Source organism: Megascapheus bottae, chromosome 5 (genome assembly GCF_031878675.1).
Source record: "Megascapheus bottae isolate mThoBot1 chromosome 5, mThoBot2.hap1, whole genome shotgun sequence".
Lineage (NCBI taxonomy): Eukaryota > Metazoa > Chordata > Mammalia > Rodentia > Geomyidae > Megascapheus > Megascapheus bottae.
Genome location: NC_143513.1, coordinates 39,413,737 through 39,428,667, shown reverse-complemented (window position 1 = coordinate 39,428,667; position 14,931 = coordinate 39,413,737). Strand labels below are relative to the sequence as shown.

Below are 14,931 nucleotides of genomic sequence, written 5' to 3'. Positions count from 1 at the left end.
GCCATGAAACCCACTTCTGTTAAACAGCCACCCATCTTCATTGTTGCTTCCAAATATTACATCCTTTTTTAACTCGTACATTTTTTTCTAGAATGATAAAGGATTAATGTCCTTTGGCCCTGTTTTACAGATGCTGGTTACACTCTATACACAGTGGCTGTGTCTCTGTCTCAGGACTGTGGGATTTATGTCATACTTAAGGACGAGAGGGACATTCTTCCTATATGATGTGGGGGAATGATTAATCTTGAAGCAACTTCTTGTGCACTGTCTGTGAGAATGATTTTGGTTTTGCCACCAAATACTAAAGAATATGAACTGAGCTTTTGACTCCTGGACTTAAGACATACTGGATCCAAGTCCAGTATTTTACCGAAGAAGGATGCTTGCAGTAGAAGGAAAACTTCATGGGTACTGGATAATCACTGATGAAAGTGAGAATATCAGTTGTAATAGCTGTATATATAAATGATAATGATAATAATCATAGTGGCATTAATATCAGTTCATAAATTCTTCATAGGTGCCAGTGCTATGAGAAAGGCATCCATCAATTTCGTATCTATAGTAGATAAACATTAGGAGTCTATAAAGTTTACTTTTAGTTGATCACTCCAGAAACATCTGGAGAAGTTCATTGTAGTCATTTCTTACTAACTCATCCAACATACATCTTGCAATCTGAGATGATTCTTAACTTCAAGTTTAAAGAAAAGTGTTAAATGTAAGTTCCTGAAGGGCTACCTCAGAGCTACTGTGGCTGCTTCTTTCACTGCTTAGCAAGAGAGAGAAGTATTGTGAAGGTCAGTGAAGAACCTTGAGGACAAACCAGAGACAAGTGATTAGAGTAGGGCTGTAAGAGACAATGTTTGTGTTTTGTCCTTCGATAGTTTAAACAAGTAAGAATTTCTGAAAGGACCCGTTTGCCATGAGATGATGGCTGGTCAGGCAGCTGCTCCATTTTGTTGGTTTATTTCCATCTATGGTGGCAAATGAAAGCAAGAAACATCTATGACTCCTTTATCTCCTTCCTTCCCCTGCCTCTCTGTGTGAAAAAGTGTAAGAGAAAGTGCTTTTTTTTGCTCACTCACCATTAATAAATGCTTCTATCTGCTCAGCTAAACTGGCTACCCTTAGCTTGCAAAGTCATAAATCACTGGCTCCTATCTACCCTGAAATTGACCTACAGATTAAATGCAGATCACTGTGGGATAAGTGCTGCTCCTCATATTTTAGAAAAATCTTCCCTCTGTGATTGCTGTGCCTGCACCTTCTAATCTTTTTCTATTTATTACCCTGGTTTATTGTGTAGATGGCATAGAATTCCAGATTACTTCTTCTACACATTTTTGTCAACTTGTGTGAAGAAGTAAATCAACACTGAATGTCACAGATTCTGCTAGAAAGGTTTGTCCTCCAGAATAGGCTGTGGTTAGATCACATGTTTCTAAAAGTCATTCCTTAATAGGTAATTTACTGAAATTTGCAAATACAATCAAAGGACTTGGGGTAACTACATTACCAAATTTAGAGGGGTTCATATGTTTATCTTCTGTCTCATATGACTTTGGTTTAATTGCTTCCCCCTTTTCCCATTTACTACAGATAAAAATCCAGTAAAGACAATTTTCCTCATATAATAAATAACAAAATGCACCAGTAAAGACAAGAGACACTAGTTAAAGCAACAGCTTTTATATACAAGTGTTAAATTGGAACAAGAGTCTATTAATTTTCTTATTAGTCTTCACATTATGCATTTACCAAATTCATTTTCACCATGGATACTACTTAAGTCTCTCCTCCTGGATACCAACTGAAACTTTCCCTCTCAGCTTCTGCTGTCACCTGTCTAATACTATAGTCATGTTTTTCTAAATTGTCAATGTAGGGAAAAGATGTCCAAATAAGGAAAATAATGTAAGTTAATTTGTATGATAATGTTAAAGCCTCCACACAAAATTGAGCAAATGAGAAAAAAGTAACTAAGACACCTTGTCAAAGGGAAGATGATACTTCTAGTAGAACTCATTTTTAAATTATTTTTTTTACCAATCCCAAGGCTTGAACTCAGGGCCTGAGCACTGTCCTTGGGCTTTCTCAAGACTAGAGCTCTAGCACTTGAGTCACAGCACCAATTTTGTACCCTATATACAATAATTCATTTTTAGAATTACAGTTTAAAAATGTAACACACTGGGCCAAGAGTTTGGCCAGGTGGTTGAGTGCTTGCCTAGCAAACATGAAGACCTGAGTTCAATTCCTCAGTACCACATACATAGAAAAAGTCAGAAGTGGTGCTATGGCTCAAGTGGTAGAGCCCTAACCTTGAGAAAGCCCAAGGACAGTACTCAGGCCTTGAGTTCAAGCCCTAGGACTGGCAATATATATATATATATATATATGTATATATATGTGTGTGTGTATATATATATATATCACATCAACCTAATGCCTACTTGCTAAAATGTCCATTTTATCTTCCCTGTAGTAATTAATTGAGTAGCCCCTCCCCCAGAAAATGAAGCTTCAACAGACCATTTGATGATTTTGTTATTTTAGTGGGTAAAGGATAAAAAGAGGAGATAGAATTGGCTTTATAGAACTATGCTTTGCAAATCATTGTACTGTAAATTATCTAGAATATAACTTGAGGGATTTGCGTAGTAGCTTTCTAATGAGGATAAAACCTGAGCTCGGTAAGACTTGTAGCTAGCCCATGTTCCCATGTCTTTTTCCATTAAGAATCAGAGCATTAGCTATGATTTTTTTTGGCCGGATTCCAGCTTGGTTAATTGCATGCTGTCTACCTAAATTCCCTTTGCTTGGGATATTCCTTACTCTGGATTGTATTGCTCTATTGTCATGTTTCCCCCAAGAGGTGGATACATGATATTATAGAATGAGCCAGAATGTAATTTGTTAAGCTAATAAGAGCACTTTGGAGATGAGGGGTTAAACGTAATAGTGTGCTTTTCACAATTTCCCCCAATGAGGCCTATTTGTACAGTAATTAACATGGAATAGCATTAGTGAAGCATGGAAATGAGCCAGATCACCATGACAAGAGTGACAATAACAGAAACAACTAATTTTGATGAATTCCAGAGAAAATAGCCATTCAACAAATCCATAGACATTCCCTGCCTCATGAACCTTGTTTACTTGTTTATGCTTGTCTGAAACAGACACATTTAATCACTACTAGTGATTAAATATCCAATACATGAGATTGATTTCTTTATGAACATGTACAACACAGTAACTTTACCGTCATCTTTGACCCTCATACAGCTCCTACCTAGCACAATAATTTGCATAGTAAAATTTGTATATGATAGTGGCCATAGCACAACAGAAGTCTTAAGAAACATACTACAAAATCATTAAGGCTTCTAAAATGAATAAAAGAAAATATGGAACCGAAGAGGGTGGAGATTAGCATTTGTAGATTTCCAGATATTCACTGTATTGGTGATGGGCATGTTTCCTTCAATTTCTCTTTGAAACTTTAGAATTATTCCCATTTCAAAGAAGAGAAAAACCAAGGCCCAAAGTTGTCAAATGGCCTTGAGTTTTGAAGTCAGATCTGTTATCCTGAACAGCTTGAACCTTTCATTCCAAGTTATCTCACAGCCTTCCACATTGTTCTGGCATCTTTGGCTATAATTTGAGAAGGCAAGTCTGCAAGCCTTGCACACTGAGAAAGTCAAGTTGGTCCCTGAAGACAAGGTTAACAAACACCCATCAGAATTTTTCACTGTTATTCTTCCTCTCATTACTACAATTCAAATCTATCACGATGGCCATTTTAGAGTTCTCATAACTAATGCCAAGGAATTATATACTTGTCACAAAACTATACCATAAATTGAGTCCTTATAAATCTTAGTATAAAGTGATTCAAATGTGAATGGCTAACAAATCTAGAAAATGATGAGAAAAAAGAAAAAAACCACTCAGTAAACCCTAAAATTCACTCACCATGGTTGAAATTATTGTATTGACTAGAGAAAATGTACTGCAAGCCTCTTGCACCTGGATGCTATTCATTGCCAAGTTTTAAATTTTTTAGCAAGCATTAAATTACCTCAAAATGGAATATGTGGAAAATTACTGAAATTCATTTTGCCTCTTGAGAGAAATACACTTCCTATTTTCATTTTTATTTTTATAGAATGAAATTCTGTCTTTAAAGTCCAGTAAGCCAGCATATAGGAAATATGCATTTCTGTATGAGAGCAGCTATAGCACAGCAAAAGCCTTTTAAAACATAATACATGGTCTGTAAGCCAGTCAACCTCCAGCACACATCTCACTTTAAGCCAGAATTTCCTCTACCAATATATTTTATTCCTAGCTAGGCAGTGGCTAATTTATACCTCTGCCAACAATGCTATTTTAATTAATTTTATTCTTCTTATTTCTCTTTCCTCTGCTCCCCGTATCTCATCTGCTTGCATTGCCTAAATTTTAATTAAAAAACCTCTTCTCTCTAAGGAGCAATCTGAAGTGGCAAAAATAATCACTTAAAATATTACAGTCATTAAAAAATTGGCTGTGGTGGAAGCCATGCATTTTCAATTTTCCTACAAATGATGTTTTAGCTTCCTTTTAAAGTGCACTTTGTATCTGAATTGTCTGCCACCAGCCAGCTTGGCTATCAGAAATGGTCTTCCAGCTGGGTGGGCTGAGTGACAACTCCTTAATGGAGGAAATGGATGGCTCTCTGCTCATGTGGAGGAGAAGGCATACCGGGCAGATTTCATTCCATCTGCCACCGGCTCTCTGCAAGCTGGCATGGCCCAAATACCCAGTGTACTTATTCTAACAAAAAAGGAAGTTGTCAAAAAAAATTCAAGTCTGTAGATGCCTAAAAGAATCATCAGGGCCGTTAACCCCATGAGAGATAAATGTTAAGAGGTGTCTCAGTGTTCATCTTCAGTGAAATTTTTACTAAACAATGGTAGAAGTGATTATTGTAGTGTAGAAGCACAAGGTAAAGTCATTAAAATTTTACCAGAGTATAGGGAGAAGTTTTCGAAAAAGGGCAAGCCTGAATTGTGGCCAGAGACTTGTTATATTGAGGAATTTGTACTGATGTTTCCTGTTGATACTTTTCTGAATGGACAATTCTTGTCACTTAGTTACAGTGTGTTCTGCTTGTCAAGTAATAAATCCCCACAGCAGCAAAGAAAAAAAATATTTCTGAGTGACAAAGAGAAACACACAAAAAACTATGCTTGCTGCATATTATAGAAATTGGAAGCCTGCTAGTACTTAGAAGGTTGATATATACAGTATTGATGGTTGGTAAACTAATGAAACAAGTAAAAAAATAATTCTGATCAGAGCAATAAAGGGGTATACATTAAGCAACATATAGAAACATTTACACCCTCCTCTATTATCCAAAATATGTGCTGAGTTACCTGACTGAACATAAATGAAAAATTATGAATCAAGGAGTTGTATATGACATAATCATTTGCTGAAAAAAAATCTGATAAATTTTCATGATGCTAAAAATAAAGTAGGTCCTGAATTCCAAAATATTCTTGTCTTTATCATATAAGACAAGTGCATGTGACTTACAAAATTAGATGTCTAATTGCTTACTGAAGTTGTTTAGATCTTAATTGTTATTGCATATAAATTACATGAGATTGAATAGATGCTGAACAAAAACAGCTGGGTATTAAAATTGAGAGCAATTTCCTTAAATTATTTTCTTACTTCCATTGCATACACTTGGACATTCAGCCTTGTAGATTTATGTTATACAATGCAAGATCATCTGTAAAAAATGATGTGTCAGTCATCTTGTATTCCTGAGTTTTTTGTGTTAGGAGAATATTTGATAATCTGCCAAATTTGGAGAGCCTTTAAAGTTTTAATTGGTGGTTTTATGTGCGCAAATAGTACAGAAATATTTGCAGTATTTTTGCCATATTACATAGTGGGATATATTTAAGACATCTTAGTAGAGATTTATATATGATCTAAAGAATTTTTAGAACTATTAAAGTGAGAAACATATTTAAATTTTCCTGTTTATCAGCTACTGCTAGGAATATGAGATATAATAGAATATATCTTAAGCAGAAATTTATAAATAGATTCTTACAATACTTAGAGGATTCCTTAAATATTTGTCCTTTTTATTAGGATAAATTGATTTTACAGAAGATCTCATTATGGCATTTGCATAAATGTATATAATGTACTTTAATTACACTCTCCCTCTGTGTTTCTAACATCTATAGAAAAATAAATGTTATTGATTCCATTCCTTAGCCTAAGAAACTGAGACCTAGAGAGATAAAATGGTTTATCTGAGGCCTTAGCCATTAAACAGTGAAAAATACATTTGATAATTCATACTGCTTTAAATCCCCAAACTCCTTAAGAATGGATAGTAACTGAGTTTTGTTTTATTGTCATTATTATCTTTAATTGGTTGTAGAAAAGATTTGTCATTCAACAGTTTATGAATACAACACATCTGATCATTTGCCATCTCTTTCATTGCTCTTCCCTATCCCTACTAAACTCACCTCTTTTTTTATTTCTTTTGTTGTTGTTGTTGTTGTTGTTGGCCAGTCCTGGTGCTTGAACTTAGAGCTTGAGCAGTGTCCTTGGGCTTTCCTCCCAGCTAGTGCTCTACCACTTGAACCATAGCACTACTTCTAGCTTTTTCTGTGTATGTGGTACCAAGGAATTGAACCCAGGGCCTCCTGCATGCTAGGCGAGTACTCTACTACTAGGCCACACTCCTGGCCCTTTATAAAATTTTGTATGATCTGCGTTGAATTTTATGATTACATTCTCCCCTCTTCCTCTTTCATCATCTACCGATATCCCCTTGATTTCACCCCATTTTTGAGTGCCTGTTTCCTGGTATTTATTTTGTTCAACCTATGAGTTAGCCTTTTTAAGGAATTAACAGTTTGCATTCTCCTCTGAATCTACCATGATTCAGTTAATACACTGATATATACTTGGATGCCATCCCAAAGTGTTTATTTATATATTTATAAATTAATTGTAGGTCCACATATTAGAGAAAATATCAAACCGTTGTCTCTCTGGCCCTGATTTAACATGATTTTTACAGGTCCTTTCATCTCTTTGCAAATGACACAATATCTTTCTAATGCATGAATAAAACTTCATTCTGTGTATGTGTGTGTGTATGTGTGTGTGTATGTGTGTGTGTATGTGTGTGTGTGTGTGTGTAAAATCACATTTTTCTTGATGCATTCATCCATTAAAGAGCATCTGACTCCATGTCTTGGCTATTGTGAATAGTTCTACAGTGAACATGGTTATTCTCATGGGTTTACTGTATCCTAGATTATAATGTTTTAGATAAATGCCCAAGAATAAAACTGCTGGATAATAGGGTATTTTTATGTTTCATTATTTTATGTTTAGTTTTTACATTCCCACCAACTGGGTCCTAAGGTCCTCGTGCTAGCATTTGTTATAGTTCGTATTCTTTTTTTTTTTCTTTTTTTCTTTTTTTTTTTTGTCTTTTGTGGGGCTTGAACTCTGGGCCTGGGCCCTGTCCTTGACCTCTTAAGCTCATGGCTAGCACTCTACCACTTGCGCCACAGTGCCACTTCTGATTTTTTGGTGGTTAATTGGAGATAAGAGTCTCATGGACTTCCATGACCAGGCTGGTTTTGAACAGCAATCCTCAGACCTCAGTCCCCTGAGTAGCTAGGATAACAGGCGTGAGCCACCAGCACTCGGCCTATAGTTTGTGTTCTTGATGATGGCCATTCTAGTTAGAGTAAGATGAAATCTCAGTGTTGTTTAGATTTTTATTTCCTTTATGGCCAGAGATTTTGAGCCTTAAAAAATATTTTAGCGAGATGCAGTGGCTCACGCCTGTAATCCTAGCTACTCAGGAGGCTGAGATCTGAGGATCAAGGTTCAAAGCCAGCCCAGACACAAAAGAACCTGAGAATCTTATTAACCTCCAATTAACCTCTAGAAAATGGGAAGTAGGGCTTGGCTCTAGGGTAGGTTGGAAGAGCTCAAGGACAGCACCCAGGCTGAGTTTAAGCCCCATGAACCCTCACACATAAAAAAAATTTTTTTTAATTTATCTTAAGTATCTGTGAAGAAAGGTTTCATTTCAAAATATCCATGTATGGGACAGTGAATCTCGATCAATGTCACTCCCCTATCTAGCAACCCCACAGGTCACCTCAAATTTCCTAGTTCTGTTTCACATATACTCATTGAATATTACGACTGCATTCCTTTCCCCTTTCCATTTCAATACCATAAGCTCCAACTTCTTGTTATTCCAGGAGTCACCATTGGCTGATATGTTTGTACAATTACCCTGCATATGATTATGAAAATATTTATAATTTAGATCTAATATCCATATATGAGACAAACATCAACCCTTTCCCTCTTTGAACTTAACTTGCTTAACTTAACATTATTTTCTGCAGGTCCATTCATTTCCCTGAAAATAACATTTTTTTCCTGATGGATGAGTAAAATTCCATTGGGTGTATGTGTGTGTATCTGTGTGTCTTGTGTGTGTGTGTATGTATGTATGTTTATATATACTTTTAACCATTTGTCTACTGAGAAACATTTGGGTTGTTTCCATATCTTGGCTCTGATAAATACTAGAGCAGTGAACATGGTTGTGTAAGAATCTTTACTGTATCCTGAATTGTGTTGTCTAGATAAATGCCCAAGAGTGGTAATGCTGGATAGTAGGGTAGTAACTGAGTTTTTCTTCATCTTAATTTTTATTTTCAGTAGTTTATTCTTTCCCAACCTTAATTTTCTTGATTCATATAAATGCTAGATTAATTAGATTAGATTCTAAGAGAAAATTCAAGCAACCCCTAACCAAGTAATTCCTGGACTCCTATGCAGAGTCAGACATACATTGAGAAAATAACCAAAGCATTGAATGCACTCAGACATTACTTCTTCGTATGAAGGACATCTATCTAGGAAACCAAGTCAATTCTGAGATATTAAGGCCCGTGATTCATCTTAAAGGAGTTAACAAGAAACTGTACCTTTCTTGTAATTGATTTAAATATCCTTCGATTGAAAACCCAGCATGTTTTCCTCCTTTCCCAGGACTCTTTATAAGGAGTGTGAGGCCTGTCTAGAAACAATAAGAGAGAAAGGGGGATTCAGTTCCACTGTTCTCAAATGGCTCAGGAATTCAGCACTTCCATACAGACTGTTCTTTGTTTTATAGACTCAATATTTACAGTGCTTTGTACAAAGTTTACCCAGAGGTGGAAGAAGGACTCACATGTTGATCTCCTCTACATGAGCAGGAAGTAGAGCAAACCCTCTATCATTGTGTGTTTTCTTTGTATCGTGATTATGCTGCCTAGAATATAAGCAAGCCCATCCTGCTAAAAGAGGAAAGGATGAAGCTACTATCCCCTGAGCTGTACTTGTACAGGCATGTCACAGCCTACTTTCATAAGATGTCATCATACTAAGGCTGAAAAAGAAAATATTCCAAAAGCTATACTTATCCCTCTCCATACCGATAAGGACACTGGGCTCATTTGAGAGGGGAAACAGTACTGTGACTCTCCCCTTACAAGTGACAGATAAAGGTTAATAATGACTCTTACTGACTGGTGCTCCTGCTTCATCCTGGAACCCTAGCTATTCAGGAGGCTGAGATCAAGGTTCAAATCTAGCTCAGGCAGGAACCTCTTCTCCAGTAAAACAGTAAAAAGAACTGGAACTGTAGCTCTATTGTTAAAGAGCCAACTTTGAGCAAAAAAAAGCTAAAAGATAATACTAGGCCTTAAATCCAAGCCTACTAGTATAAAAACATTCAAAACCTCACTCCTAAAAAACACTTCTATGCTTGTTTAAATTTGGTTTGGGCAATGATAGTATTCATTTACTGTTCAATAAATAACAGCTCTGTACAGATATTAAAACTATATAAAAGTATGTCAGCCTATTTTTTCAAAATACTTATCTAAAACATATCCTATTACTTTTTAGACCCTCCTAATGAAACTAGTCAACATTCATTTAAAGTCTGACAAACATACTTGAATTTCATATGTTGGCATTACATGAATGTAATGGTAAAATATATATTTAATTTTCTATACCTATCCAGTTGCTTTTGTATATTTACCAAATGTGAATGCTAAACAGCTTAAAATTGTTTTCAATTCACTTTTCTATTTTATATCAGGTTTTTGAGACAGGGTGTCATTATGTAGTGTAGATTGGTTTAGAACTTGCTATGTAGCACAGGTCTTGAACTCAAAGTCCTCCTGCTTCAGCTTCCCTAGTGCTGAGATTTAGAGGTGTGTGCTACCACACTCATTTTTTTGATTTTGTGAAATTAGTTTAACACAATATAAGCTAGTTTTATGATTTTCTTCTTTACTTTAAATTTCTATGTTTAAAATTTATACTAAGCATGTTAAAATAAGTCTTGGGAAGGTAACAACAAATTATGAATTTTATTTGTTCTTAGAATTGATACCAGCATAATAGACCTACTATCCGGCAAATATAACTGCCAATCCTCTATACATTACAATTTTTTAAAAAAGGAATTGACACCAGAGCCAGGCCTTTTCATTGCATTTAAAAGTATACAAAACTTAAGAGGCTGGGCTCTGGTGGCTCATGCCTGTAATCCTAGCTACTCTGGAAGCTGAAATTTGAGAATTACAGTTCAAAGCTAGCCCAGGCAGAAAAAGTCTATGATATCTTTTAGCTTGAAGCAACTTCAGAAAAAGCTGGAAGTGGCACTATGGCTCAGGTAGCTGAGTGCTAGGTTAGCCTTGAGAGAAAAAACTCAGATGTAGCCCCAGGCCCTGAGTCCAAGCCCCAAACACACACACACACACACACACACACACACACAAACACACACACATACACACACACACATACACACACGAATATATAAAAGAATATTTCCCTTTATCTGACTTATTATCAAAAATATAATGAATGCAAGCTTATAATTCTGAGAAATAGTTTACTCAGTTTGACTTTGCCTCTTAACTTTTCACTTCAGGCTGAAAAATGTATTTAAGAAAAGGAAGTATCACAAAAGATTGTTTTTCTTTATTCTTTGCAAGTGTTTCTTCAGAGGATAACAAAATTCGTGATTTCATTGAGGACATCATGCGTTCCTGTTAGGTTAGGTCTGGTTAGATACTTACTCCAAAGCTGGCTGAGAAGATGTGATCATATCTGGGATTATTTTGACCTTTTCTGTATTCCATGTTTTGATTAGCTGACTATTCTACTCATATCCCCATTACAGACAAATTGTGAAAGATTTGAATGGCAAGTCAGAAATATATGGAATATTGAAAAGGTCAGTGTAATTTAGCCCATAGCCACAGAATTTAAAATATACGACAAGTCATTATCAACCTTAATTCCCACAACAAGGGCTATGGTAAAGATGGGAAATTGTTCCAATTAAAATATTCTTGTTCCATACTGAAGGCTGAGATGGCAAAGCTCAAATGCCCTCTTGACTTCTTGTGATGACTTAATAAATTATGAAAAATGTAATTGAATTAAACAAAGCAAAAACAGAGGCAACAAGCCCTTTTGATGTGAGAGCTCATCAAGGGAATAATGTGATAACTTTCCTAAAAATGCTAATTACACAGACAGATCAGCTACAAAGCCAACTGAATTGGTACGCGATGCTCTCTTTTACCTACAGCACAGCTGTCAGTCAGATGGGAACGCCATTTATTTCCATGGAAATGAAGGCAGTGAGTTCAATTTTGCCACCACCCGGGATGTAGACCTTTCTACAGAGGATATTCAAGAGCAATGGTCAGAAGAATTTGAAAGCCAGCCTACAGGGTAAGTAATTATTACAACCCATGCCATGTACATAGTTTATGTTTATTTCACTAGATATATTTTAAATGCATATTTCTAAATAGCAAATATACTCTAAACTAACATGATTGATTCTTAACCTAAGAGGAGCTAAAAAGAGAACACTTTAAGTAGGCAAATACTTTTATGCATATAAAAATTTGTGATTACAATTATCTTTTAGCTTCATTTTATATCTCCAACTTAGTTTATGTAATTTTTCCCACCTGGAAAGTTTTTCCATGTTTATAAATTAGGAAATCTTGCTTCTTTTCTGTTGAGATTTTCAGTTGTCTTCCTGGAATCAGCTTCATGATTCTGATCACTACACATTGTTCAGAAACGTAAGAGAACTCAGAGAGATTTCTAAAGGCGGCATTTTATACTGAAAGTAAAATAGTAAAGGAGATCAGAGACAATAAGGATGGCTTGGCAATTAGTGTTTCCTGACCTGTTTGTTGATGTGCCTTCTTCAGGGTCCAAGGTACCTCAAGATATCTACTGACTGAGCAGCTCTTTCAGAAGTTCAAGTTGAAAAAAAAAACAAACCAAAAAGATTCAGAAATCAGAATCCTAAATATAACGTGTTGGAAGGAAATTCTAGATATGTCCCTATTCTCACTTCTCTTTTCCTTTTCATGTAATTAGAAAGTGTCCTTATTTTTGACTGCATATATTTTCTAACAACATGATGAGGATGAGTGACATTAACATAAAATGAAATTCCATTATGAATAGGAAATGGCAGTGATTTCAGTGTTGGAGGATAGGAACTTTCCCAGAACACAAGTTTGAGATGACAGTCATGTCATTCTGCTTTCAATTAAGTAAGGACTGATTGAACTACCACATGCCTGGTGACAAGAAAGCCATTGCGGCTCTTTAGGGACCTTGCTTCTTGTCATTGACCTAGAACTTCCGTCACACCAAGTTAGGAGGGAAACCTGCCACACAATCTGAGCCACCACTGCTGCTATGACTTTGCTGCCACACTAGAGTCTTTCCCACTGGACACTGTATTTCTAGTGCTGTTGACTAAGCCCACTTCTCTTGCATGGAGGGGCATAGCTCATGTTCAGCCTTATATGAACAAAGCAAGCAACCCAATTTCTTCTATTAAATCCTTTGTTATATCACTTAGGATTGCTTATTAAAGAATAAAAGAAATTTCTTTAATCCATCTAGCACTCTATTAGTTATATTTATGGAGACTTTGTATAGAACACTGTGAAGTCCAGGTGCTATGGCTCAAGCTTGTAATCCTAGGTACTTGGGAGGTAAAGAGTAGGAGACCAAAGTTTGAGACAAGCCTAAGCACATAACAAGTTCATGAAACTCCAGTTCAAATGGCTCATGCCTATCCCTCCACTGATATGGAGATACACAAATAGGAGAATTATAATCCAGGTCAGTCTGAGTATAATAACCAACACAAAAAAAGAACAAATGGAGTGACTACTCAAGCCATCAAGCATGAGACACAGTTCACACAACAATGCTGCGAAAATATATAGAGAAATTGCCATGACTTAATCTTAGAACAGCTGTAGAGTAGAAAAGCCAAATCTGTTAGAAAATAAATATAATAGTTCAGAAACAAAGATGAATATAAAACACATATGTTCCAATACTTTCATATATTCCAGTAATATATACATATTTCAATACATATATAATCAATTCCAATAAACATATGTAATATATATTGCAAGTAGAGTTCAGATATTCTTTTTGCACAGAGCACTCATGATCTAACACAACTTTTGATCACATCCAAACCTGTACTCTCCATAACAAACAAAAAGAACCAAAAGTATTTATGCCTGAATAATAAAAGAGCTAAAGTAAATGGGGACACACAGAAACACCAGAGGCCACTCCTTCATTCAGTGACTCAGGTGGCGTCAGACACTCCTCTGATATATTCTGTAACACCAAAGACTTGCCAGGGTTTTGGTCACAGTAAAGAAGTTGGTACTCACCTCAGCATAGGCAGCAGGTTCCTGTTCTCATAATGCATGGAAATATGTGTGACCAAAGCACCTGTGCCACTCTAACTGCCATATGGTTAAGCAAAGAAACCTTAGGTTTATTCTCGGCTTTTTCTCCTCAGCTGTCAGCCCACACTACTAGAAATACTTCACTCAGTCTCTCATTGGCAGCCCAGTTATAAGGTTGGCACTAAGTTAGAAAGGTGTAAATGGATCATGAGAGGATCGTGCCTCGTCTTTTTAGGGTGATAAGAATATCACTTTAATTCAACTGTACACAATGTCTTACATATATAATTCTAGATACTCAGGGGGCTGAGATCATAGGATCACAATTTGAAGCAGGCTCCAACAGAAAAGTCCAGGAGACTTATCTACAATTAACCAGTAATAACCAAGAACTACAAGTGTGACTCAAGTGGTAGAGTAACAAGCACCCTTGAGCAAAAACACCAAACAGAAGTGAATGGCTCTAGCCAGGCACAGTGGCTTACATCTGTAATCCTAGCTACTCAGGAGACTGAGCTAGGATCACGGTTAAAAGCCAACCCAGGCACTAAAGAACATGAAGCTCTTATCTCCAGTTAATCACTAGAAAATGAGAAGTGGAGCTCACGGGTTAGGGCTGTATCCTTGTGCTGAAGATCTCAGGAACAGCACCCAGGCCCAGAGTTCAAGACCCATGGCCTGCAAAAGAGAAGAGATGAATAGCTCTGAGTTCAAGCTCCAGTAGTAACACACACACACACACACACACACACACACACACACACACACACACGTGTGCCAAAAATGCTTTGCTGCAAATTATTTTTATTTAGGGTAAGAGCTGATGAAGAAAAGTAAGTTAGGAATTAGGCAATGAAATGTTCTTTGTGTTCTGTTTCTCTGCCAAGCTTATTGAATATTTGTCTCATTTTTCCCTCATCTACCACCATCCTCAAATTTTATTATTATAAGCTTACTTACTAGAATGCAAACTATACAGAGCAAGAGGGACTAATTAAGTTGAGTTCTACAGCTTTGATGACAGGTTTATTATTTT

At 36.2% G+C, this 14,931-nt stretch overlaps 1 protein-coding gene across 1 annotated transcript in view; it reads left to right on the top strand.

Moving 5' to 3' along the window:
* Nucleotides 1-14,931, top strand: part of Reln (reelin) — a 422,671-nt gene that overhangs the window by 243,311 nt on the left and 164,429 nt on the right. Inside the window, exon 11 of the mRNA XM_090332938.1 lies at nucleotides 11,732-11,877. Within this exon, the coding sequence (XP_090189064.1) occupies nucleotides 11,732-11,877 (146 nt within the window). The remainder of the gene's footprint in view (nucleotides 1-11,731; nucleotides 11,878-14,931) is intronic.